Genomic DNA, 21,787 nt, shown 5'->3' on the forward strand with positions numbered 1-21,787 from the left:
ATCAAGAAAAAAGCTCGATTTAGGCCCTATTATATTGAGATCCAGTCTGGTATAAGCTGGCAGTCGTTGCCAACGAGGCATGTCCACAAGGTTTGTATATCTTGAAACCTCTAGGTTTCATGCAAACTGCCTCTTATTCTCCCTGAGCAACTTGTCAAATTTGGGTCACAAGGATATGACATTTGAACTCGCAACTGATACCTAGCCCAACTGTGCCTCATCTAAACATACTTGCGCGAGCCAAACCAGTAGACCAAGGGTGGCACGACAATCTCAGTGATGGTAGCTCGTTGCACCCACGGAAATCCCCAGCCAAAGACGCCAGCTGAAATAGCTCTCCCAATACCGCCTAGTGCCAAACCAGCCAAGAGAATATTCAGGAGTAACTGTCTTTCCTTGATATCGTAAGACGCCCAGCATAGCGCAGCGCCGTAACCAATGTATGTTCCACCCAGGAAACGGATCTGTGAGTCCATGAGGGAGACGGTGGATGGAGGGAGTTTTGCACGTTCAATTTGTGGGAGATATTCTTTTATCCCTCGGACGACATGCGATGCGCCATGATAGACGATCCAGGCGGAGAAGCCTTTGAGGAGGAGGGGAGTGTATTCCATTGGTGTGGACTGGGACATTCTGCTAGGAAGTTTGGTGGAGATTGGAGAATATCTAGAAGTGCACTTGAATTGGTAGAGCCGATGTCGCTCTGGGTACAAAAAGGGACCAAAGGGCTACTTATAGTCCTATAATACAAACTCCATTCTGGCCTAAACAGCGCGCGCTTAATCTGAACAGATAAATGTTGTTGTTCGAAACGGCACAATATCTTGCCGCTGGCCTATCAGCGCTGTTAGCGACGAGGAAAAGTCGCCGGGCCGCGGTGATTCTCTCGTCAGCGATGCTGACAAAGAGCTCAGCTCCCCTGGCGTGAGTACGAATAATACATTTATCGTCAGAAAACGAAAGGGCTCTAAGGGCTGAGGGCGGATATAAGAGGGTTATGTCCGTAATTGTTCAGTCTGGGGCGGAGATATGCACAACAGTCAAGTCGCCATGAAGCCATGGCTATAATTGATAACCAATCGACGCAGAATATCCTTCAAGAATCTCTAGTTTAGCAAATTCCTATTTTATAACCCATGTGACTTTTTCATTCTCACTAACCAAAGCATCTTGGCGCGTAAAATGTCTTTAAAGTTAGGCTCATCTTCTTTTACTAGCGCGTCTCCATCCTCCTCAGAAACACAGCGCCCAACTCAACGAAATAGCACGTATTTACAAAACCTGCGCTGTAAACCGTTCTCGCGCTTCTGGAGTTACAGGCCCTGGAGTGTTCGATTATGAGGTCATCGTGACGAGAAATGGACCCTTGTAGACAGGAGCTCCTGCCTCGTCTATTTTATGGAGCAGTGACGATGCCCTTCGCGTTATGATATCATCTCTACAATCAATCTTGCCCAAACCAAACCTCACATCAAATGCCCATTCTCATCTCCATTAACAAACGCCACAAATCATCAGTTCTCAGTGCAAGCCATCAAATTCATCCTCACAAGCCTACAATCTCCATTAACAAATTCCCAACACAATCATCTTCACAATGGCAGGCCTTCCAACCAAAGACGACATCAAGGCCCAAGCCGTCGACGGCCGACCCATCACCCAAGCTGAAGCCGCAGCCATTGCCTCCGAAGAATCAGCCCTCACCGGCAGCGGCCCCATCAAAGGCGGTGTCGCAGCCACCGCTCAGAGTCTACACGACAAGCAGCAGAACTTCCTCGAGAAGGCAGGTGAAGTTGTACGAAAGCCGCCTACCGAGGTGACAAAGGAGGATGCTGCTGAGGTGCAACGCGCAGAGGTAATATATCGTGCTGGTTTAGTTGGTGATGATTTACTGACTGGTGTAGGCTCGTGCAAAGGGTGGTCCTCCTGGAAAGGGATCTACGGCTGCTGATGTGCAGTCTGTTGCGGACACGAATACCCAAGCTTAGAACCGGATTTTGCTCTTCCAGAGTGATACCGGGATGAAACAGTGGTGTTAATTGCTTCAGAAGGGTCCTCGAGAAGGAACTCAAAGAAAAAGACATGATTAGGCGTGTAGAGTGGCAAGGAGAGGCCGGAGGCGAGGGCAGGTCCAAAATAAAGTTATTCTAATCAACATTCAAGTTATCGTAACTTAATGCCAATTAATTGCGTCTTATTAGGTATCTGTGCCTTAGATACATGCCCTGCAAAAACTCGATTAAACCTCAGATGTTATCCATAACACCCCCAGCCAAAATATTACTTGATGACTTTGACATAAATCTATATTATTACTTCACAGGACCTTTTACTCGTGACTGTAAGTCTGGCCTAAATCTATTTCGATTACGGAGCTCAAAGGTATGCAGATTCTTCCAACCATATATATCCCATAGTTTCATCCGAGGCAATTTCATCAAGCAGGGACTTACCAAGACCTGCTTTTTTTTTCTTTTTCAGCTTTCACCTACCCACCTCCCAAATCAGGCAATGTGCCCGTGCAAATAACTTCGGAGCTTGGCCTACTGATTCTGCTGATGCAACGCTCTGTTGGTTGTTATGCTGTTGGTTGTGTTTTGTCCCACTTCAACATGCAACTAGGCAAATCAGGAAGCGCTTTGACAGTTCAGACAGGCAGACGAGATCAGATCAACATTCTCACAGATAATTCAAAGGTCAAGATTAAACTCGAAATGTCATTCATTTATAAGCCCGCCGCCAGTCTGAGTCCTATTCGTCGCCATTCCTACTCGTGGGAGATGTTTGAAGATATGTTGGTCGACCCTCGTCAGCGGACCAAACCCCGGATCACGAGTTCACAACCCCAGCATGATCATTTGCAGCGTGGGCCGTAACTAGGCTTCATATGGACTGCTAGTGCATAAAGACTGGGTATACAGTCCTGATTCATTTGGTTATCTGTGACGAGGTTGGCTCGGATACCCGGATGATCGAATACATATATCAATAGCATCCACCCCTCATTCAGAAGTGACAACTTCCCCTCTCAAATGTGTCCACATTGAAATTCCGAGTCTGTGATCATAACTTAAGCCAAGCCCGGAGAGCAGGCGATCCGAGATCGCAGATCTTGCTTGGTCAAACTGGCGAATTATTCCCTCATACGATGTCTTTTCTCGTAAAACTTGGCCTAATATTTTCTGTTTTCGCGAGCTGGGCATCATGCTTTACCAAATTTATACGGCCCCCAGAGAGGGACCCGGATCAAGCAGCCGATCAGGACATGACGAAGAACAACCATTATGACGATGGACAAACGATCCCGATCCTATTTGATACCAACATTAAAAAGGTTGACCTCTATATTTGGCAATTCATAGACGCTGAAAAGAACGCAACCTCTCTCTTAGAAAGTAGTAGGACTTCGTCCCTTCTGTTTATTGTATTGCTAATTGAGCCGCCTAGGCGATGGTACATCGGATCCTACAGGCTGGAAGGCTCAATACGATATTTCCAACGCGACCGAGAACAACGAGGATTGCATTTATTGGTTTTCGTTAATTGACAGCAAATATGGCGGGACACTAGCGAAATCCCAATACGTAAACGTCAGCGCGCCGAAAGCCGAGGAGACCACGACGGATTCGTCCGCAAGCGGAGATGCAAGTTCTACACTTGAGCCTAGTTCGAAATCTGGATTGTCTCGCGGTGAAATTGCTGGTGTAGCAGTCGGCGCCACGATTGGAGGTCTATTGATTCTTGGATGTGTTGGATGGATGGTTTGGAGAAGACGGGCGAGAATGAAAAATAATGCGGCGCTGGCAGAGCTTCCTGGAAATTACAACCAAGACCAGCCTCACTCTGAGAGACCGAAGAGTGAGCTACCTGCCGAGCCTGTGGTTTTTCCTTCAGAGCGTCCTAGGAGCCCTCCTAGAATCTATGAAGCACCATGATTAAAGAGACAAGAGGAAAGGTCAACATAATAATATATCATAATTAATACACCCTTATTACCTATACTTCTTATCTTATAATTCCATTCCACTCATCTTACAGGTTTCATTCTGGTTGTTCTTTTCAATTTCCAAGTCACAGGTTCCAACACTTCAACCAATAAACAAGGGTCGTCTATCATCTACACCACCTTCAAAGTTATCATCTTACTTGAGATCCTTATCAGTAACCTCAGAAATATTCCAATCAATCAAAGCATCACTGCCCAACACCCCCTCGATAAGAGTCATGCTCAAATTCCACAAGTTGGACGCCAACTCAGGATTTGAAGCCTGGCTCGTTTCCTTGCCCTCCTGGTCAGGGTCAGAGAAGTAGTACCCATTCAAATCCTCCTCCTCAATCTTGGGTGAAGTCAATGCCCAGAGTGCACTGTAAGATCCCTGCTCAACGTCACGTCCGATGGCTAGCATAGCCCAGGATAGAAGTTTTCCTGTCAGGCCGGGGTAGGCGTCTTTCCACTGCTGCTGCATCGCGGTATTAACCTACCATTTGTCAGTATCATGCTCCAGTTGAGGAATGGGTTAACTTACCGCTCCAGGATGGACAGAGAGGGCATAGATCCTATCTTTGTTCTCCTGGATAACCTTTCCAGCTAATCCATACTTTGCAAATAAGATCATCGCAAGCTTGGTTCTGTTGTATCGAGCCGTGGAGTCAAGGTTGGGGTCGTTGATCTCATCTTTGCTTCTGAACTGGATGTTCGAAAGCTGCGCGAGACGATGCATCTCACTAGCCTCAAATACAACTCTCGGCGGTGGCGTATTCTCCAACTTGCCCGTCTTTCGCAACAGCGGCCAAAGTTGGTTACACACATAAAAATGCCCGAGAAAGTTTACACCGAAATGTCGCTCAATACCATCTGAATCTAAGCCAAACTGGTTCGTGTTGATACCCGCTGAAAGGACTAAAAAGTCAAGTCTGTCAAGAGATTCTCGCAGACCGCCAAAGACTTCACGGATTTGAGCGAGGTTACCCATGTCGCATTCTTTCCAGTCAACTTTGGCGTCGGACTTTTCATCTTGAATGGCTGAGATGGCATCCTGGCCTTGTTCTTCTTTTCGGTTGATCATTATGACCTTGCAGCCCGCGTGGGCGAGGGCGCGGGACACTTCATAGCCAATTCCGAGGGCGCCGCCTGTTACAATTGCGACGCGGCCTTCGAGATGTTCGGGTTTGACGACTTGAGGGCCAATGCCTGTTGTTTTTTGGAGGATGGATTGCATGGTGATGTTGGTTGACTTGTCAATTCAAGAGGATAGAGTATTGGTAAAGAGTATGCAATTTCGGAATGTGGAAGACAGCTTTTGGTTATGAGGGAGATTCTCTGTATCAAGTGAGCTCTTGCCCTATATACTCGCCTAGAAGTCGTCGTTGAAGCCATCCATGTATCACTGTGACGTTGGCGAAGGAAGAGTTATTGACAGGGTAGGCAGTTATGAATGACATCATTATTTCTTCAACATCGCATTTTAGTGTTGCATTTTGCGCAAATCGATACCATCAAAATGACACAATACTAACTACACAATTGTATAATAGTGTCAAAGCACAAATTAAAGCAATAGTCCAAGACCTGAGGGCTTTCAAAGCTTGACTGTAGTGGCTGATCAGATAAGAACGGCGACAATTTTGTAAAATCCTGACAATGACGAAAATATCAAGGTTACGATAAACGAGGAATAGTCTTCCCTAGATATGGATCAGATAACATTCAAATTATCTAAATATTCTCACAATTAGGGATTAAGGCGCTGTACCCGCGCCCATGCATCTCTCGACTCCATCGTCGTCGGCGATTTTTCGCGTTTAAAGTTCACCAGTCCAGGGTAACCCACTCTAAGCGAAAGCCTGTTTTCAGCTGAACAACCTCAGGTAGCATCGTGACAAATTGAGTTCACGAGTAGCGGAAATTGGCAGGAAATTAAACATAAACAATCTTCGGCCGAACCTAACCACAATCTACCAACCTTCACCGTTTCCACACAAGGCAGCAGCAGTACTCCACTGATCAACCAACCGAACATGTGCTAAAGAGTCTAAACGTAAAATACAAATGGTGATCTTCACTTATTTTGCAAATCTTTATAAGATAAAGCCGTTGTATTTCCCAGCCTGCAGATCTTTACACGTGGTGTGGCAGTCATTGCTGAGACCAGATGTCATGGCTGGCTGTGCGTTTTGGGGGTTGTTTGGGGGTCTTCTCTGTCGGCCGACACGACGTTACAACCTTGACGATGAAAAAATCCTAAGGCTGAGTGGAAAAAACACCGACGGAGCCTCGGGCCGGGTTAAAGTGAAGAACGCCAAGTCTCCGAGATTGATTCAACTTCCGTAATGGGGTTAGCTATCTAAACACGATAATGACTGAGTCACTGCTTCGAGAACGGGTCATCGGTCAAACCTCCAGCTCTCAGGGTCCTCAGTGCCTTTTGCTTCAGCGACAGGTGTCAACTGTCACGAGCTTCATCATTAGTAAACGCTATCTTCGTCAGTGGCTTGCTCTCATCTAACCAAGCGCTCTTCTCCGCGATATCACAAAAGCCTCAAAATTAAAATTACCCATCAGCCCAGGCGCCTAAACGTGCATGTTGGTGCTTTCCGTCGGGGACCGGCAACTTCTGTATTCAATCTAGACCAGGGGTATTTTCTGCGATCCCTGTAACAAATCGCGCGACAAAAGGGCCTTCTTGCCTTAGCGCTTACCATTGACAGAATATTTGTTAAGACATAGTGAGAGATTAGGTGGAGAGACTAACAGACATTTTTGGAGGGGTTTAAGCGATAACAGCCTGATTTGAGATCTAGACCCAGCTACTTGGTCGAAAAAGGAAATCACCGGACTTAAGCAGGGGGAAGAGAAGTGCTGTTGGTTTGGAGATGTGACAAATTGTGAGGAAGCGAGAAGACAAGATTGATAGAGTTGTTCATGAAGAGAAAGAAGACAGTAAATAAGATGCTGAAGGCAGTGTTATTGTCGCCAATCTATGAGTATGAATGTCATCCTGTCAATCGGAAACATTGATAACCTGTGAGGATCATATCGTCCGGGGATCAACGTTAACGCAAGGGTCAGCAGCCTTACAGCAAAAGACCACCATGTTCCTGCACTAGCACTAGCCAGGGGGTTCCATCCTCACCCATCCACAACCGAGTCAACGTGGTCTTGGCAGTTCATCCCAAATTGTACGCCGTCCACATGCCAGTCCAGTCCACTACCTACTACGCCTCTTTTCAATAATGGCGCCTCCATCGTTAAAAACATGACGCTTAGCCTCTCTCTCTCTCCCTTCTTCCCCCCCTCAACCCCCATCAGTCACTCTTTTGAACACTCTTGACCGTTTGAGTCAAGAAGTACTATGCCCATGATGGCTAATTCACTCTTTACTTTTTTCCTTCTCACATTCCTTTCATTCTTTGTTTCTGCTCAAGATGATGCTAACCCCGGTGATGTGAACCCCGTCCCTCCCGTCGGGGAGATCAAGACCGAAGATCCCATCTCGAGTCCTCTCACCGAGGGATGTCCTCAGCCTTGTAGCATCGCGGGCAACGACCCTGCCAACTGGACGCAGCTTCACAGCCTGGAGGAACTCGCGGGCTGTACTCTCCCTATGCTCTTTGCGCTCAATGTTGAGAACGATTACAGTGAGAGCGCGACTTTGTATACCTGCGTTACCGAGACGGAGTCGACTTCTACAAAGCGGGATGAGGTCACAAAGGTTCAGGCTAGAGCGGCGGAGAGCTCTGTTTCTCTGGCTAGTAACTGCGGTGCTGAGAAAGCTACCGTAAAGACGACCTCGTCTTTTGGAAAGGCTGTTCTTCGATCTGGTAACAACGTCGCTGCCGCCGCTGGTCTTCTTGCCGAGTATCTTGAAAACGGTGCCACATGCGGTACTACCATTCTCTTCGCCAAGTCTGGCTCTTCCATCGCTGGTGTTTACGTCGGCGGTGAAGTCCAAAAGGGCAGTGCCTCCAACATTCTTCGTCAATCTACTGCTCGTCTTCAAAAGGGCGTTCAGGCATTCCAGGTCTGCAATGCTAATGACAAGACTGCTGAGACTATCGGTCTTTACGCAGCTGACAATGTGAACGGTCTTGAAGCTGTTCAGAACGCTGTGAGGACTTGGTCTCATGGTCAGTGTGTCAGCATCGCTCAAGCTACCAAGGAGTCTATCAACCTTGGTGTTCTCACTACCACCACCGTCAAGGCTCGCGATGTTGAGCTCCGCTCTCGTTTCGCTGGTGTCGAGTCCCTTCTTGCACCCCGCGCTGATTGTAAAGCCATTCAAGTCGTCTCAGGTGACTCTTGTGCTTCGCTCGCTAAGAAGTGCAAGGTTACTACCGCCAACTTCAACAAGTACAACCCCGCGAAGAACTTTTGCTCCACCCTTGCTCCTAAGCAGTGGGTTTGCTGCTCTGCTGGTACTCTTCCCGACAAGACGCCTCAGCCTAGCAAGGATGGTACATGTTTCATTTACAAGATCAAGTCTGGCGATGGCTGCTACTCCCTCGGCCAGAACTTCGGTATCACTCAAAAGTTCATTGAGGATGTCAACAAGAACACTTGGGGTTTCGCTGGCTGCAACCGTCTTCAGCTCGGTCAGCCTATCTGTCTCAGCAAGGGCAAGAACCCCATGCCTCTAGCTATCGCCGGTGCTGTCTGCGGTCCTCAAAAGCCTGGATCGAAGAAGCCCTCCAGTGCCAAGACAGGCTGGGATCTCGCCAACATGAACCCCTGCCCTCTCAACGCTTGCTGTTCCGGCTATGGTTTCTGCGGTATCACCTCTGAGTTCTGCACCAACACTACCGCCAAGGGTGGTGCCCCCGGTACAAGCCAGCCCAACACTCCCGGCTGCATCGGAAACTGCGGTACCAAGATCGTCGGCAACACCAAGAAGCCCGCCAAGTTTCTCAACGTAGGTTACTTCCAGGGCTACAACCTCGGCCGACCTTGCTTGAACATGGACGTCACCAAACTTTCCGAGGTCACTACTCCCTACACTCACATCCACTTTGCCTTTGCCGGTCTCAAGTCTGACTTCTCCGTCCTTCTTCAACCCGATGTTCGTGCACAGTTCCTCAAGTTCAAGGAAGTCAAGGGCAGCTGGAAGAAGATCATCTCCTTTGGCGGCTGGGCTGGCTCAACTGATGCGTCAACATACCAGCTCTACCGTGATGCTATCAAGCCTGCGAACCGTGACAAGTTTGCTTACAACATCATGACTGTTCTGAACAACCATAAGCTCGATGGTGTTGATTTCGATTGGGAATATCCTGGTTCTGCTGGTTCTGACGGTTCTTCTACCGATACTGCCAACTACGTTGCGTTCCTCCAGGTTATGAGGAACAAGATTGGAAAGAGTGGAAAGACTATGTCTGTTGCTCTTCCTGCTGCGTATTGGTATCTTAAGCCTTTCCCTGTTACCAAGATTGCGCCTCTTGTGGATTACATGGTCTACATGACCTACGATCTCCACGGTCAATGGGGTATGTCTCCTTCCTTGACTCCCAGTAATAATTCATACTAATGTCTTATAGATTATGGCAACAAGTTCATCAGCTCTGGCTGCCCCAACGGAAACTGTCTCCGCTCCCACGTCAACAAGACCGAGACCCTCGACTCCCTCGCAATGATCACCAAAGCCGGCGTCGACCCCGCCAAGATCGTCATCGGCATCTCCAGCTACGGCCGCAGCTTCCGCATGAAAGACCCCAAGTGCACTGGCCCAACATGCCAATTCACCGGCAGCTTCAGCGTCTCCGAAGCCGAGCCTGGTGTCTGCACCGGCGAGGCCGGATACCTCTCCGACGCAGAGATTCGCCTCATCGCGTACGATGCTAAGCAAGGCAAGAAGGGCGTTACGGCCAAGACGTGGTATGATAAGGACTCGGACTCGGATATCATGACGTTTGGAACGAAGGGCAAGGGTATGACTGATTGGGTTGCGTATATGGGGCCTACGACGAAGCAGAAGCGTACGGATTGGGCCAAGAGCTTGAACTTTGGTGGTGTTGTTGATTGGGCCATTGATCTGGAGACCTGGTTCTCCGCCAAGCCTTAGATAGTTCTTTTCTAATGTTCTCGTTGCCACGGACTATATATACTAATAGCTCATGAATTTAATGAACTAAGACTGTGGTGCTTTGGCGTCTTCCTCGTATTGTTTCCATCGATATTCCCTCTCAATTCCTTTCCGTCGCTGCGCCGTATCACATAATTTTTCGTTCCCGCATTCACACTCTGCACCCTTGCGGAGCCAGCGATAGGTAAGACTCCATCGAAGCTGTCGTAGCCGCACTGTTCCATCGGGAAGAGTATCTGTCTTGCGAGATTTGATGCCATGCGTCCAGTGCAATCGTGAATCACCGCTCATCTGCATCATACTCCTCGGTAACAAGTCAACCTCGATCTTCTCGCCTGTTTCCTTGTTTGCGAATTGCATGAATAGTGGTGAGCCGAGGGATAGTGAGTAGAGTTGATCAAAGGGCCCGTGAGTATCGACATGAGGCGGTATTCCTGTTCCAGGGGCGTATTGCTGAAGACAGACTTGATCTGGTGGACGGCCTTCCGTTGTGGGAAGTAAAGGGACTAGCCATTCTGGAAAAGGCTTGAAGGGTGTTTCTTCGTCGATGCCGAATGTTTTATAGCTGAATGTGTAGCCATAGTGAAGTGATAGTCGTCCTGGTCGAGTTGGCCATTCTAGCTCATTCTCAAAAATGTGAATGAGTTTTTGTTCATGCTCTGGTGTGATGAAGTCCTGTTGCATGAAAATTCCCGAAGGTTTGATTGGTAATTCCTCCATTTTTGAGTGCTATAACTTGGTGTATTTCATATCTGAGTTGTGATGAGTGAGATAATTCAAGGTCTGTATCGTACGAGATGAGTCCACGCGACATTCTGAGTTTTCATATCACGTGATGCCTTCACGCAAATCCTCATTGACAAACAGTAAAAATGCGCAAACCATCATAAGCATATTTCCACAACGTCAAGCAGCTCAAGATCCTGGATATATCCTACTTAAGTGCCTCCTGAATCCTCCGTGCTTTTGCTCTCATTAAATCGTTGCACCGACTCCCAAGCCTTGATAGTGAGCTCCTCGCAACTCTTAAACGACTTCTCCCGTTAAATCTTCGTCCAACCGATCGCTAACTTCGCCATGCGCAACATGGAGTGTTTCTTGATCTTTAGCAATAGGGTCGTGAAGAGTGTGCTCTGAAAGGGTTATGTTGTTAGCAGCCAAGATCGTCATGGCTGCTTGCGTCGCAAGAGTAGAGCTCCTGGATATTTTTAGATACAGAACAGTAGGATTGAATGTATAGCTCATCTTACCAACGAAATGTCATGTCGCGGTTATCAAAAGTGGCTAGTATGTCTAAGCACTTCCGTGCAGCCGTGACTAAATCAGACCAATCCGATGCTAGCAAAGGAGTATCTGTATCGTCTTCTACGCGAGCTTTACCGAAGCTTAATAATCGGTCCACCCACTCTTTATTGCGTTGAGCCGCTTGCCGAATAGAGAAGATACAGTGGTAGCACGTCACACGTAGATGTTTGAAGTATCTCAGCTGGACTGGGCCGAAACCTGGGAGTGTATCCCCCCGATAAGACTCAGGATTGACTCAACCCATTTTTCCAGCATCTCGTCCAAACGATCAGCCACTGTCTCTCGCTGATCAAGTTGCGTCAAGAATTGTTACAATTTCTAGACCTCTCGGATCATGTTCTCATGATCAAGAAATTCTTTTGTCTGCTGGGCGTAGCAACATGAGGTGCTCAGTCTAGATCTTTTACCCCGCTTCCAAGTGTAAGCAAAAGAATGCTCGCGCAAAGGCATGCATGGTCGATAAGATAAAAGCTGCAAAGGGACAATCTTGAGTAGAGAGTAATAGAAAAGCGAAATCGAATTTTTCTCGCCAGGCCCCAAACCCTGTTTCGAAATGTATGATGAAACCTAAAGTTGGCCTTATTCCGGCCATTGAGCCCAGTGATGCAGTGTCTTAGTACTATTGGTCAGCGTAGTGCCATGAATATCTGAAAGCTGACACTGCTTCTTTCATCTCTCCATGACGTCCAAAGCTAGCTGGGTGATAGTGCTTGTGAAGCCCCAGATCCTTAATGACGAGCTATATAACACTCTTCTCTATCCTAGTCCCTTTATTCGATCAATAAGCGAAAGAACCCCGCTGGTTGTATGAACAATGGCTGACATTGACGAGGCTATCAAATATGGCAAGAAAGCGATCGGCGCCAATCCAACAAACGTCGAAAATTTAAAACAGCTGGGAAACCTTCTCAACGACAGATATGTCAGCACTGGCATGCTTGTGGATCTAGAAGCATCCATTCTTGCGACGAAGCGAGCTATCGATGTGATAACGAACGACGACGTCGAACTGGCAGACTGCTTAAACACCCTCAGTTACCGGCTCCAAGATAGATTCATGGTGACAGAGAATAACGCAGACCTTGAAGAGGCGATACAAATCTCACGAAAGGCGATCGAGTCAACGAGTTCAGGGAACGCCAAATACCTGAGCAATCTCGCCGCATCGCTGAAGACCAGGTTCTCTGTCACTGGGGACCTAAAGGACATGGAAGATGGTATTGTCCTGGCAAAGCAGGCCGTTTCTGTGACGGCAAGCGATGACCCGGAACTACCTAAGTGGCTAAATAATCTTGGAAATCACCTCAGCAACAGACACTTAGTTACAGGTTCCTTGAGAGACCTCGAAGAAGCAATCAACGTGAGCAGACGTGCAACTGCCACAACGTCTGACACAAATATGCGAGCTCTCTTTTTGAACAACCTATCGGCAAAATTAGATCTCAAGGCCGAGGTCACTGGTAACTCTCACACATACGAAGAAGCGATCGAACTGGCAAAGGAGGCCATTGCTCTGACGCCGAAAAGCCATCCAGATCAGGCGAAGTGGTTAGGTAATCTCGCAACCCATCTAATGGAAAGATTCGACAGGTCGTGGGACTTAAAAGACTTGCAAGATGCCATCAATGCTGCAAGTAAAGCTGCTGATCTGACACCGAATGGACCTACGAAAGCCCTGTATCTCGACGCGGTCGCAGATGGCTTGAATCGAAAGTATGATAAGATGGGTCTATTGGCAGATCTCGAAGAAGCCATTCGAATGACTGAGATGGCTCTTGAAATGCTTCCAAGTCATCATTCAAAAAGGCCACAAATCATTTCTACCCTTGCGGATCTTTTCAGCAACAGATACTTGAGAAAGGAGGTGATACAAGACCTCGATAGAGCCATAGAGCTATCCAGAGAGGCTGCTGATGCAAAATCTGATAATCACCCCTACAAAGCGATATATCTCGACAGACTCGCAATGCAACTGAATCTCAGATCCTCAATATCTCGCACGGATCCTCATCTTTGGAAAGATTTGGAAGAGTCAATACAACTGGAGAGAAGAGCGATTGCCATCACAGCGAACAACCGCCCGACCTGGTCTTTCAAGAATAATCTACAGGCTATGCTTGTTATAAAGTACGGCATGACAAAAGACCAAGCAATACTCGATGAGTGTACTCGACTACAAAAAGAAGCGCTTGACGAAGTCCCAGAAGGTCATCAGTACCGCGCAGAAATGCTCACCAGCCTGGGCTATCGTCTCAGAGACAGCGCAAAGGAAAGCTCAAGTCTTGAAAAAGCTTCTAAGTGTTTTCTCGAGGCGCTGCAAAACACAAATGCTCCTGCAATAAGCCGCGTGAGAGCTGGCTCCGCACTACTGCAGTGCTGTCCTGATAAACAAGAAGCCTACCAAGCGGCGCAAGTCATCATGGGCCTTCTGCCTCAACTGATAACGAGATCACATGAGACCTCGGATAAACAACATGCTGCGGGCTCGAGAGCTGGTATGACGTGTAGTGCAGCTGCCGCAGTTTTGCAAGCAGACAGGCCGGTCTTAGAGGCGTTGCAGGTACTTGAGCTTGGGCGCGGTGTGCTCGCAAAGTATAGTGAGGAGATGTTGCTGGGCCCTTTGCAGTTGGGTCAGCTTTCACCTGAACAAGCGGAGGCTTACGTTCACCTTCGCGACGAATTGAAGTTTTCGAATACTCCAAGCCAAGGAAAGTCTTTCCTGGGTCATGTTGCTCAGCTCAACAAGCGTTACGACATGGCAACGGAGCTAGAGGAATTGATCGTTGAGATCCGAAAGCTACCTGGGTTCGAAGACCTCTGGACCGCCCCGACAGAGGCAGAAACACTTGAAGCTGCTGAGCGCGGTCCAATCGTCGTCATCAATGTCAGTCGTGCTCGATGCGATGCGCTCCTCATCGAGAAACACCAAATGCGATCTTTGGCTCTTCCCAATATTACAAATGACCTCTATCAATTTGCTCGTACCGGCGACTTTGGTAGCTCAAAGGTTCTAGAATGGATGTGGGATAATATCACCCAGCCAGTATTGGATGCTCTTGGTTATTCTCAAGCTCCTGAAGAGGATGCATGGCCTCATGTTTGGTGGATACCTACGGCCTTGTTGACTCTTTTCCCGCTACACGCTGCAGGATATCACGGCAAGGAGTCTTATGAAACTGCCCTTGATAGAGTAGTCTCTTCTTACGCCTCTTCTATCAGGGCCATCATACGTGGTCGCCAGAAAGACCTTTCATCATCGTTCTCTAGCACAGCTGTACCGCGAGCGTTGCTTGTAGGCATGCAACAAACTCCAGAAAGTGGAACTTTGCCCTTTGCAAACAAGGAAATAGACATTGTACAGAAGCTATGTCAATCAGCCGGCCTAGAGACTGTTCGGCCGAGACCACGAAAAGAAGAGGTATCCGAGCATCTATTAGACTGCAAAATATTCCACTTTGCAGGCCATGGCTACACCGATGAAAATGACCCCTCTAACAGTCACCTACGTTTAGAAGACTGGAAAGAGGATCCGTTTCGCGTTGCTGACCTACAGCGGATGAATCTTCGCGAGCACGCGCCGTTTCTCGCATATCTCTCTGCCTGTGGTACCGGACAGATGAAACGGTATAACCTGGTTGACGAGAGTATTCATTTGATCAGTGCATACCAACTAGCTGGCTTTCGTCACGTCATCGGTACACTGTGGAAGGTTAGTGACCAGTGCTGTGTAGATATAGCTAGGACTACGTATGATAGTATGAGGGATTTGGGGTTGAGTGATGAAGGTGTGAGTTGGGGGTTGCATCGGGCTTCTAGGGAGTTGCGTGATAAATGGGTCAAGGAGCAGAAACAGGGGAGAAGCTCGTTGACAAAGGGAGGCACATTCATGAGGAATCGCAACGGTAATGTTGTGACTGAGGAGAAATATTTCAAGGATGAGGATGGGAGGGATATCGTGAGTGTAGAAGAGGAACCTGAAGTTGGCGAACGGCTACGGTGGACCCCTTATGTTCATTTTGGTGTATAAAGATAACAATACCAGTCTCGGATAATTCTAGGTCTTTTAATGGCACAATGCACTATGATAAGAACAGCCTCTTCTCTGAGGTTCCGTGATGTAATACTCATTGGCTCCATGTTGAAAACGAGACGTGCATTGTTGATCTTCGTTACCCCGCTTTGAAGTGTAGGCACCGACATTATGAAAGGGCAACATGTAACGACTCAGCCCAATGAATTTTTAAGGCTGTGCGAAAATGCTTGGAAAATTTGTGATTTGGTAGAACTAGTCATAGTACATGAAACCAGCCATGTCCCTTTTATCGTCCGTTATCAAATTACTCTAACATTATCATCACATACCGCTCGTCATGATTACCCCATCATACCGAAACTTCGTCGAGTATCGTGCTCGAGCGAACCCATGCGTTTCTCGTCTTTCAAATTACCTTCAACATGAATGTGTTGGTGAAAGCAAGGTTACATATCTTGACTACACCAATCAGTCCTTGGAACCAAGACGCATTGATGTACCCGAGGACGAGATTTCTCAGCTTTTAAACATGTCACCGTCGGTTTCGACGCGATTTGTCTTTGTTGAGAATATTTCGCCCGGTCTCATGATACTCCTCGGAGAGAAGCTAGATATCGACCCTTTGTTCTTTACGGACTATATTCATGCTGCTTTCGCGAATCTAGAAAAAACATCACCGCCTCCATCACTAGCAACCCTCCCGTCATCCATAGCAACAAGAGATCATATTCATCTTCACTGCCAGAAGGTCATTGCTCTCGAGGGAACGGATGATGAGCTGAAGAAAGCTCCATATGATTTGAAAACAAGGTCAAATGTTCCGCGTCATGTCCGACGGTTGGTCACTCTTCCTGGTAGACGGCTGGCCCTAGCGCAAACATGCTGTTCTTTCATCATCAAGAGCATTGGAGATATGAATATTTGTAAGCATTCATCTTTGAAGCGATTTCAATTATTTAACCATAATAGGCCTATTCCTCATGGATCCTGCTGCCACGTCTGTTGTTCATCACTTGGTATAGATCACACATCAATGTACCAAGCCATTATTTCGCATGGTAGGTTTGAAGACTTCCGAGTACCAGAGTCCTATTCCACTTTCAAGAGATCTCCTTCTGGTGATACCTGGAATAAGGCATCAATGATGGAAAGCATCATACACTACCTCCAGGCTTGTCCACTGCCGGGATTAGACTTGACCTCTCCGAGCGTACTAAGCACTGGTTATTACCCCATCTATATTACTTTGTCCGAATGGAAAATCTATAAATTTCTGATAAGTCGGTGTTCTAAGCACTATCAGTACTCGGATCAGCTCAAAGCAGGCCATTTGCACGATGAAGTCCTACTAGATCTCCAGCGCTGGAAAAGGCGCAGCAGGAGCAGCCACAGGAAACTCAACATCCTAAGGGATGTTATCAGCTCTCATATACTACCAAGCGACGATGCTACAGTTTGGAATGGCGCCCTTAACGACATAAACTATCTTCGTGACCAACTCCACGACTATAGTCAATCTCTCGAGCAGATGGTTATGGTAGCGACGTCCCTCGTTCAACTTCTTGATTCGAGACGTTCAATCTTGGAAGCTATAAATACAAAGCGTCTAACTTTCTTGGCGCTTGTCTTCGTGCCCTTAGCATGGGTCTCGAGCCTTTTCAGTATGTCTGATAGTTATTCTCCTGGTCATAATCTGTTCTGGGTCTATTTCGCTACTGCTTTGCCGGTACTCGCTGTTGTACTCTTACTGTCAGCACTTCCCCATGGTAAGGTTGCGATAGCTGCCGAGTCATATAAGGCACGAGTCAGAAACCGTGGAATGAGAGTTCTAGGAGAACCGGTCTAAGATAGCTCATCCAGGCCATGCACAAGCAGGCGGTGACAATGGCGCTTTTAGTATTTAATAGTTCATGTTCAGGATTAATATACATCTGGAATTTCTGGAGCTCTTTGATGTTACTGTTCACTGTGTAGAAGCCTATCGCGCTGGCTTGATCTTGTTATTAGCCCTCTCAACACAAGCCCTGACAGCTTCATCCATTTTTCCTCTCGCGTATATTACATATGTAGTCGAGAACTATCGCTCTGCTCCTGGGCATCAACTTAAATACTTTGAGGTTCTAACCAGAAGCAGTTGCATCTGATGTAGGTAAAGTCCACCAGTGTTTAGATCTTCCATGGCGAAGCTGGGGGTGCCGAACCGGCAATCCTTACTCAGGCTGTTTTTGTCCAGGTTCGCAATATACGAACAACACCTTATAGTACTATTCCAGTTCTTGAATACTGAGATCATAACCGGCTGGCGGTACCAAGGGACTGTATTTTACCCGCATCGTCTTATCTCGGATTTAAGGATCAAACCATCCTATATTTACTTCCTCAAAATCTGTAAGGCGTCCCGACGCCATTTATCCCAGTCCCCTTGTGTTCGAAGCTGCTTAGGGTAACGGCCTGGAAACTCGGTATATCTAGACAACAACTCCGAGCGTATGCGATCATTGCCTTTCCAGCTCCCATTATGGGCCCTCTCACATGCGCCTGAACAGCTAGAGAAGATGCTATCGCGGAACAAAAGACGCTCCATACAACCCCAAGTCTCTTTGTATTCCATTATTTTTTCGGGTGCTCTGAAGTGTCCCTGCTGAAATGATCCGTAGTGGTTTCCTTTGGTTCCAATATGGATAAGTATGTGACAAAAGACGAGGGAATCTATGTGTGCTAGTCGAGCATTTTCCAGGCTTGACAAGCGTGAAAGGTGACAAACTATTCTTGGTGCCTTGGTTTCGTGGTTTCTACTGCCTCTGATCTCTTGTTGCAATGATGCTCCGTGTTGACACAGTAGTTGAACGAATTCTATGTCGCAGGCAAGCGTAACAGCGCAGTAAAGAGGCCAATGTAGCATTGAGTAATGAGGATATTGAACCAGTGCCATCCTGGAATTTGCCTCCCTTGCAGACGGCATGTACTGACTCCTGACACGCTCCATGAAAAAAGGCGGCATATCTGCCACTACGACTTCCCGTTCTAACAGAATGCGGAGGAATGCCGGATATGGGGAGACCAAAGCCGGAAGGAGAGCCAGCTGAGACGACTTAGTGTCTTTACAGCCTTCAATAGTATGAAAATCAATACCCAACCCCTCAAGCGTATCGAGATACAGGCTCAGTATATTAGGACTCTGTGTCTCTATCAAGCGAGCACATCCAGCCACAAAAGTAGGATAGAAATACGAGAAATCTACCTCATCAGTTGTTTTGCCTCTGAAGGAGCCACCACGGCCGTCGACGATGCGCAAGAAGTCTCTGAAACCCTGTTCATCGCTGGAGCATAGAAAAAAAGCGAGCATTACCGCAATGCTTGTTGGACGGGCAACAATGACTTGTATCATGGTGTCAATGTGCTCAAGGCGTTCGCGGCGACTGACTAACCGGAAGATGGCAGGCTGATGTTCAGAGAGCACACTGGCAGCAACATGTTCGAGAACCAGAGAAAGATATCCGACATCGTCCGAGCTTAGCGCAGCCTTGACCATAAAGAGTACATCATGTGGGTGCCATCCATCTTCGTAGTTCAGATACTGTACTAGCTGGATTAGAAAATCGCGATCCAGTCGTAGAAACGCGGTTTGAACCAGGGAGTCGCGTAGGTGTCCATGAGGATTGAACTCTTCAAGCAGCGACTTGGCTTCCGCGAACTTCTCACAATGCCAACAAATGATTTTCCAAGCGAAGACATCTAGTGGTAATTTGACGTCCAGACAGTCCCTATCAAAAAACAACGAGCTTGGTCTCCTATCCTGATAGACTTCCTTGACTACATCATTAATGATGGTTCTTAATAACAATGAAAGCGAGTCGGATCGACCATGGAAGCCAAGGTCATAACCAGGAAGCGGGAGACAGCTCGGATATCGACTCGGCCAATTAGCTAGCACAGAGACCGAGTGAACCATCGATACGGTCAGGGATGCTGGTTGAAACGCGGATTCAAACAGCTGGAATCCCCAAAGGATCGCTATCAAGGCCTCGGAGTCTAAAAAAAGTCAATAAGCGAGTATTAATGGCAGAGACACAACCTTCCTTGGGCATTCGAGAGTCTGACTTCGCTCCCCAGCTTCTTTATCTCATGTTGCAACTTTGGCCAGGCCTCGTCACCGCCATCACATGGCTCAACTGAAAGAAGGGACATTAAACTTCGGTTCTTCGTTTTCATGGCAGGCACAATATTTACCTTCCAGCTTATGGATATCCTGACCAGCAAAGTTTTGCAGGATAAGGTTGAGATAAATGCCCTGTTGGGGCACTTCCAACATGAGAAAACATTCTTCTAGGGTGTCCTGAATAAACTCGGTTGAAGTTTTAATTTCAGCAAAACTATGAATTTGATCAGATAGGCAAATATCAATTATAGTATTCTCTCATACCACTGAAATAAAACTTCTCCGTCCGAAGTCTGCCAGGTAGGTGTATTGCGATTGATGCTAAATTGAAAGCGAGGCGCAATAGTGCTTGAGGGCGGCGCTTGGAGCCATATTTTCATGGTATTGTTCTCGACGTCGCGGAGTTGAAAGTTGAAACCAGGAAAGCTTTCTAAACTTGTTTTCGCGATCTGAGATATCAGTCTAAGTGCTAGCGCGGGACAAGATCTGCTTTACCTGGCTAAGATTTCGGATGTCGTCGTTTCGTCTGTCATTAGACGCACCTAAATGGGTCCGTTGTGGGTGTATTGAGACTATGTCTGTCAGTATCCAACATGCCTTGAGCAGGTTGATGTAGGCATGACCTTCATCTCCAGACCCTTGGGCTAGATGATTGATTTGGGACCGAGCCTGTTACGATGAAATGTTAGACGGCCAGTTCTTGTAATCATAAGTTTACCTGGTACCTTTAATAACCACCATTTGCCTGCCTGCAGCCAGTCGTCGATTCCAATGGAGGCCCAAGGCCTGTTACCGATCTCTGCACTTCGCAAGAAAGCCGCGCTGAGTTCAGCTCGAACTTCCTCATCTAACGAAGCTTTCAGAAGAGAACTCTCGCGCGAACTGCGGTCACCAATCATGACGTTCCGAAGCTCCTCCAACTTGATGTCCGTTTTTGTTTGTTGTTTCTCAATGCGTTCCAGGGATGAGCTTGCTTATTAACTATTAACTCCATAGAGGGGAAAATGGGCTTACTTTTGGGCACCCTGCAAAAGAAGGGTTAAGTAGAAGTTATAGGACATGAACTACAGACAGTGAGTGCTTGAGAGTATTCAGCAGTATGAAGAATCTAACCTTCGAACGGAGCTCGTTAATGCTGGACACCTCCAATGCGTACTTAATTCGGTTCCATTTAATACGAAGAGAACGTTTTGAACCTTCTGAACTATCTCCCGTGCCGAGTTCCGCATATTTGTTCGCCAATCGATCCATTTTCTCAAGCGTCTCTCGGGCTTGACTCATGACTTTGCATGTGTATTCCAATCGTCTCTCTCCTGCCCGTTTTATCCACTCTTCCCTATCTCGTACTTCCTCGTTTAGTAAGTTCACTGTATTTGAGAGATTGCCTAGCTCTTGGATCAAAGCGCGGAGCTCTTCCGGTGCGTCGCGCGACACTTTGTAAACTCGAGTGTAGATCTTCCAACAGAGCTCCCCGACGGCAATGAAATCGCCAACGCCGAAGCCGAACGACATCGTGTCACAGGGTACAAAGAAAATTCTAACTAATTAAGTTCTGTGTGGTGATATAAGCTCTCAGCCACAGATCTCGACTGCAAACAGGGAAAATTCGAATTTGGACCCACGACTAAGAGCGCATGCAAAATGTGTCGGTTTGGAAGCAATACCAAGAGTTGGGTAGAAAGTTTGATGTTTGACTGTTGACTTTGTAAAATGTTTCTCGTCTGTTTGTATTTGAGATTAGTTTCAGGCTGCTGACCAAGTCGTGTTTTGCAAGTGATTGGTAGTCAGTTATCGCATCAGGCTGTGCAGTTACATCTGCCAGTTGGCAGTTGGCAATTGGTCTATGAGTGAATTGCGCCTCACTGAAATCACATTGAGAACTCCACAATTGTGCCTGCATTTCTATCCCGCACCTGAATGGGCGCTTAGCTGACCAAAGGATTGGCCCAGATATTGCCCAGTGACATCTTGCTACAATGGAGGATATTTGTTCTCAGCCTTCTCAACACAATTCTTGACAACTTCATCCAAGTCGTGCGGATGAGAGTATGAGGGATATTTTGAGCATCGAAGAGGCAGCTGAAGTGGCAGAGCAGCTGCAGTGGACACTTTATGTTCGTTTCGTAGTATGACGGCCCTTAAGGTAGATAATGACCAACATTGCCTTTTCTAGTACTTGACGGTGGGTTATCTTCCTGAGATCATAATGCTCGT

At 47.3% G+C, this 21,787-nt stretch overlaps 9 protein-coding genes across 10 annotated transcripts; 5 read left to right on the forward strand and 4 right to left on the reverse strand.

Annotated features, from left to right (window-relative positions):
* Positions 1-221: 221 nt before the first annotated feature.
* FOXG_15369 (uncharacterized protein) lies at positions 222-614 on the reverse strand (the record flags this gene model as incomplete). The annotated part of the gene is made up of 1 exon (XM_018395459.1): positions 222-614. One exon carries the CDS (start codon positions 612-614, stop codon positions 222-224), a length of 393 nt encoding a protein of 130 aa, XP_018255326.1.
* Positions 615-1,374: 760 nt separating this feature from the next.
* Positions 1,375-2,251, forward strand: FOXG_15370 (uncharacterized protein). Its single transcript, XM_018395460.1, has 2 exons — positions 1,375-1,855; positions 1,905-2,251. Exon 1 carries the CDS (start codon positions 1,476-1,478, stop codon positions 1,818-1,820), a length of 345 nt encoding a protein of 114 aa, XP_018255327.1. The 5' UTR covers positions 1,375-1,475; the 3' UTR covers positions 1,821-1,855; positions 1,905-2,251.
* Positions 2,252-3,011: 760 nt separating this feature from the next.
* FOXG_15371 (uncharacterized protein) lies at positions 3,012-4,025 on the forward strand. Its single transcript, XM_018395461.1, has one exon. The coding sequence runs from the start codon at positions 3,149-3,151 to the stop codon at positions 3,545-3,547; it is 399 nt and encodes a 132-aa protein (XP_018255328.1). The 5' UTR covers positions 3,012-3,148; the 3' UTR covers positions 3,548-4,025.
* On the reverse strand, positions 3,958-5,462 carry FOXG_15372 (uncharacterized protein). The gene is made up of 2 exons (XM_018395462.1): positions 4,527-5,462; positions 3,958-4,478 (listed from the first exon to the last, which is right to left on the reverse strand). Exons 1-2 carry the CDS (start codon positions 5,217-5,219, stop codon positions 4,143-4,145), a joined length of 1,029 nt encoding a protein of 342 aa, XP_018255329.1. The 5' UTR covers positions 5,220-5,462; the 3' UTR covers positions 3,958-4,142.
* A 1,550-nt stretch (positions 5,463-7,012) lies between these two features.
* FOXG_15373 (uncharacterized protein) lies at positions 7,013-11,310 on the forward strand. Its single transcript, XM_018395463.1, has 2 exons — positions 7,013-9,480; positions 9,532-11,310. Exons 1-2 carry the CDS (start codon positions 7,353-7,355, stop codon positions 10,053-10,055), a joined length of 2,652 nt encoding a protein of 883 aa, XP_018255330.1. The 5' UTR covers positions 7,013-7,352; the 3' UTR covers positions 10,056-11,310.
* FOXG_21900 (uncharacterized protein) lies at positions 9,501-11,756 on the reverse strand. Of its 2 annotated transcripts, none has more exons than XM_018402274.1 (2): positions 11,327-11,756; positions 9,501-11,271 (listed from the first exon to the last, which is right to left on the reverse strand). In XM_018402274.1, the coding sequence occupies exon 2, from the start codon at positions 10,794-10,796 to the stop codon at positions 10,122-10,124; it is 675 nt and encodes a 224-aa protein (XP_018255332.1). In that variant the 5' UTR covers positions 10,797-11,271; positions 11,327-11,756; the 3' UTR covers positions 9,501-10,121. The 2 variants fall into 2 exon arrangements, with proteins under 2 accessions (XP_018255332.1, XP_018255331.1); XM_018402273.1 differs by having other exon boundaries at positions 9,501-11,274.
* A 439-nt stretch (positions 11,757-12,195) lies between these two features.
* Positions 12,196-15,408, forward strand: FOXG_15376 (uncharacterized protein; the record flags this gene model as incomplete). Its single annotated transcript, XM_018395464.1, has 1 exon — positions 12,196-15,408. The coding sequence occupies one exon, from the start codon at positions 12,196-12,198 to the stop codon at positions 15,406-15,408; it is 3,213 nt and encodes a 1,070-aa protein (XP_018255333.1).
* Positions 15,409-15,738: 330 nt separating this feature from the next.
* On the forward strand, positions 15,739-17,260 carry FOXG_15377 (uncharacterized protein; the record flags this gene model as incomplete). The annotated part of the gene is made up of 3 exons (XM_018395465.1): positions 15,739-16,337; positions 16,384-16,430; positions 16,718-17,260. The coding sequence occupies exons 1-3, from the start codon at positions 15,752-15,754 to the stop codon at positions 17,258-17,260; spliced, it is 1,176 nt and encodes a 391-aa protein (XP_018255334.1). The 5' UTR covers positions 15,739-15,751.
* Positions 17,261-17,785: 525 nt separating this feature from the next.
* Positions 17,786-21,285, reverse strand: FOXG_15378 (uncharacterized protein; the record flags this gene model as incomplete). The annotated part of the gene is made up of 7 exons (XM_018395466.1): positions 20,687-21,285; positions 20,588-20,637; positions 20,299-20,542; positions 20,069-20,242; positions 19,838-20,022; positions 19,645-19,787; positions 17,786-19,446 (listed from the first exon to the last, which is right to left on the reverse strand). Exons 1-7 carry the CDS (start codon positions 21,083-21,085, stop codon positions 17,786-17,788), a joined length of 2,856 nt encoding a protein of 951 aa, XP_018255335.1. The 5' UTR covers positions 21,086-21,285.
* Positions 21,286-21,787: the final 502 nt, after the last annotated feature.

This window comes from Fusarium oxysporum, chromosome 5, assembly GCF_000149955.1.
Source record: "Fusarium oxysporum f. sp. lycopersici 4287 chromosome 5, whole genome shotgun sequence".
Classification (NCBI taxonomy): Eukaryota; Fungi; Ascomycota; class Sordariomycetes; order Hypocreales; family Nectriaceae; genus Fusarium; species Fusarium oxysporum.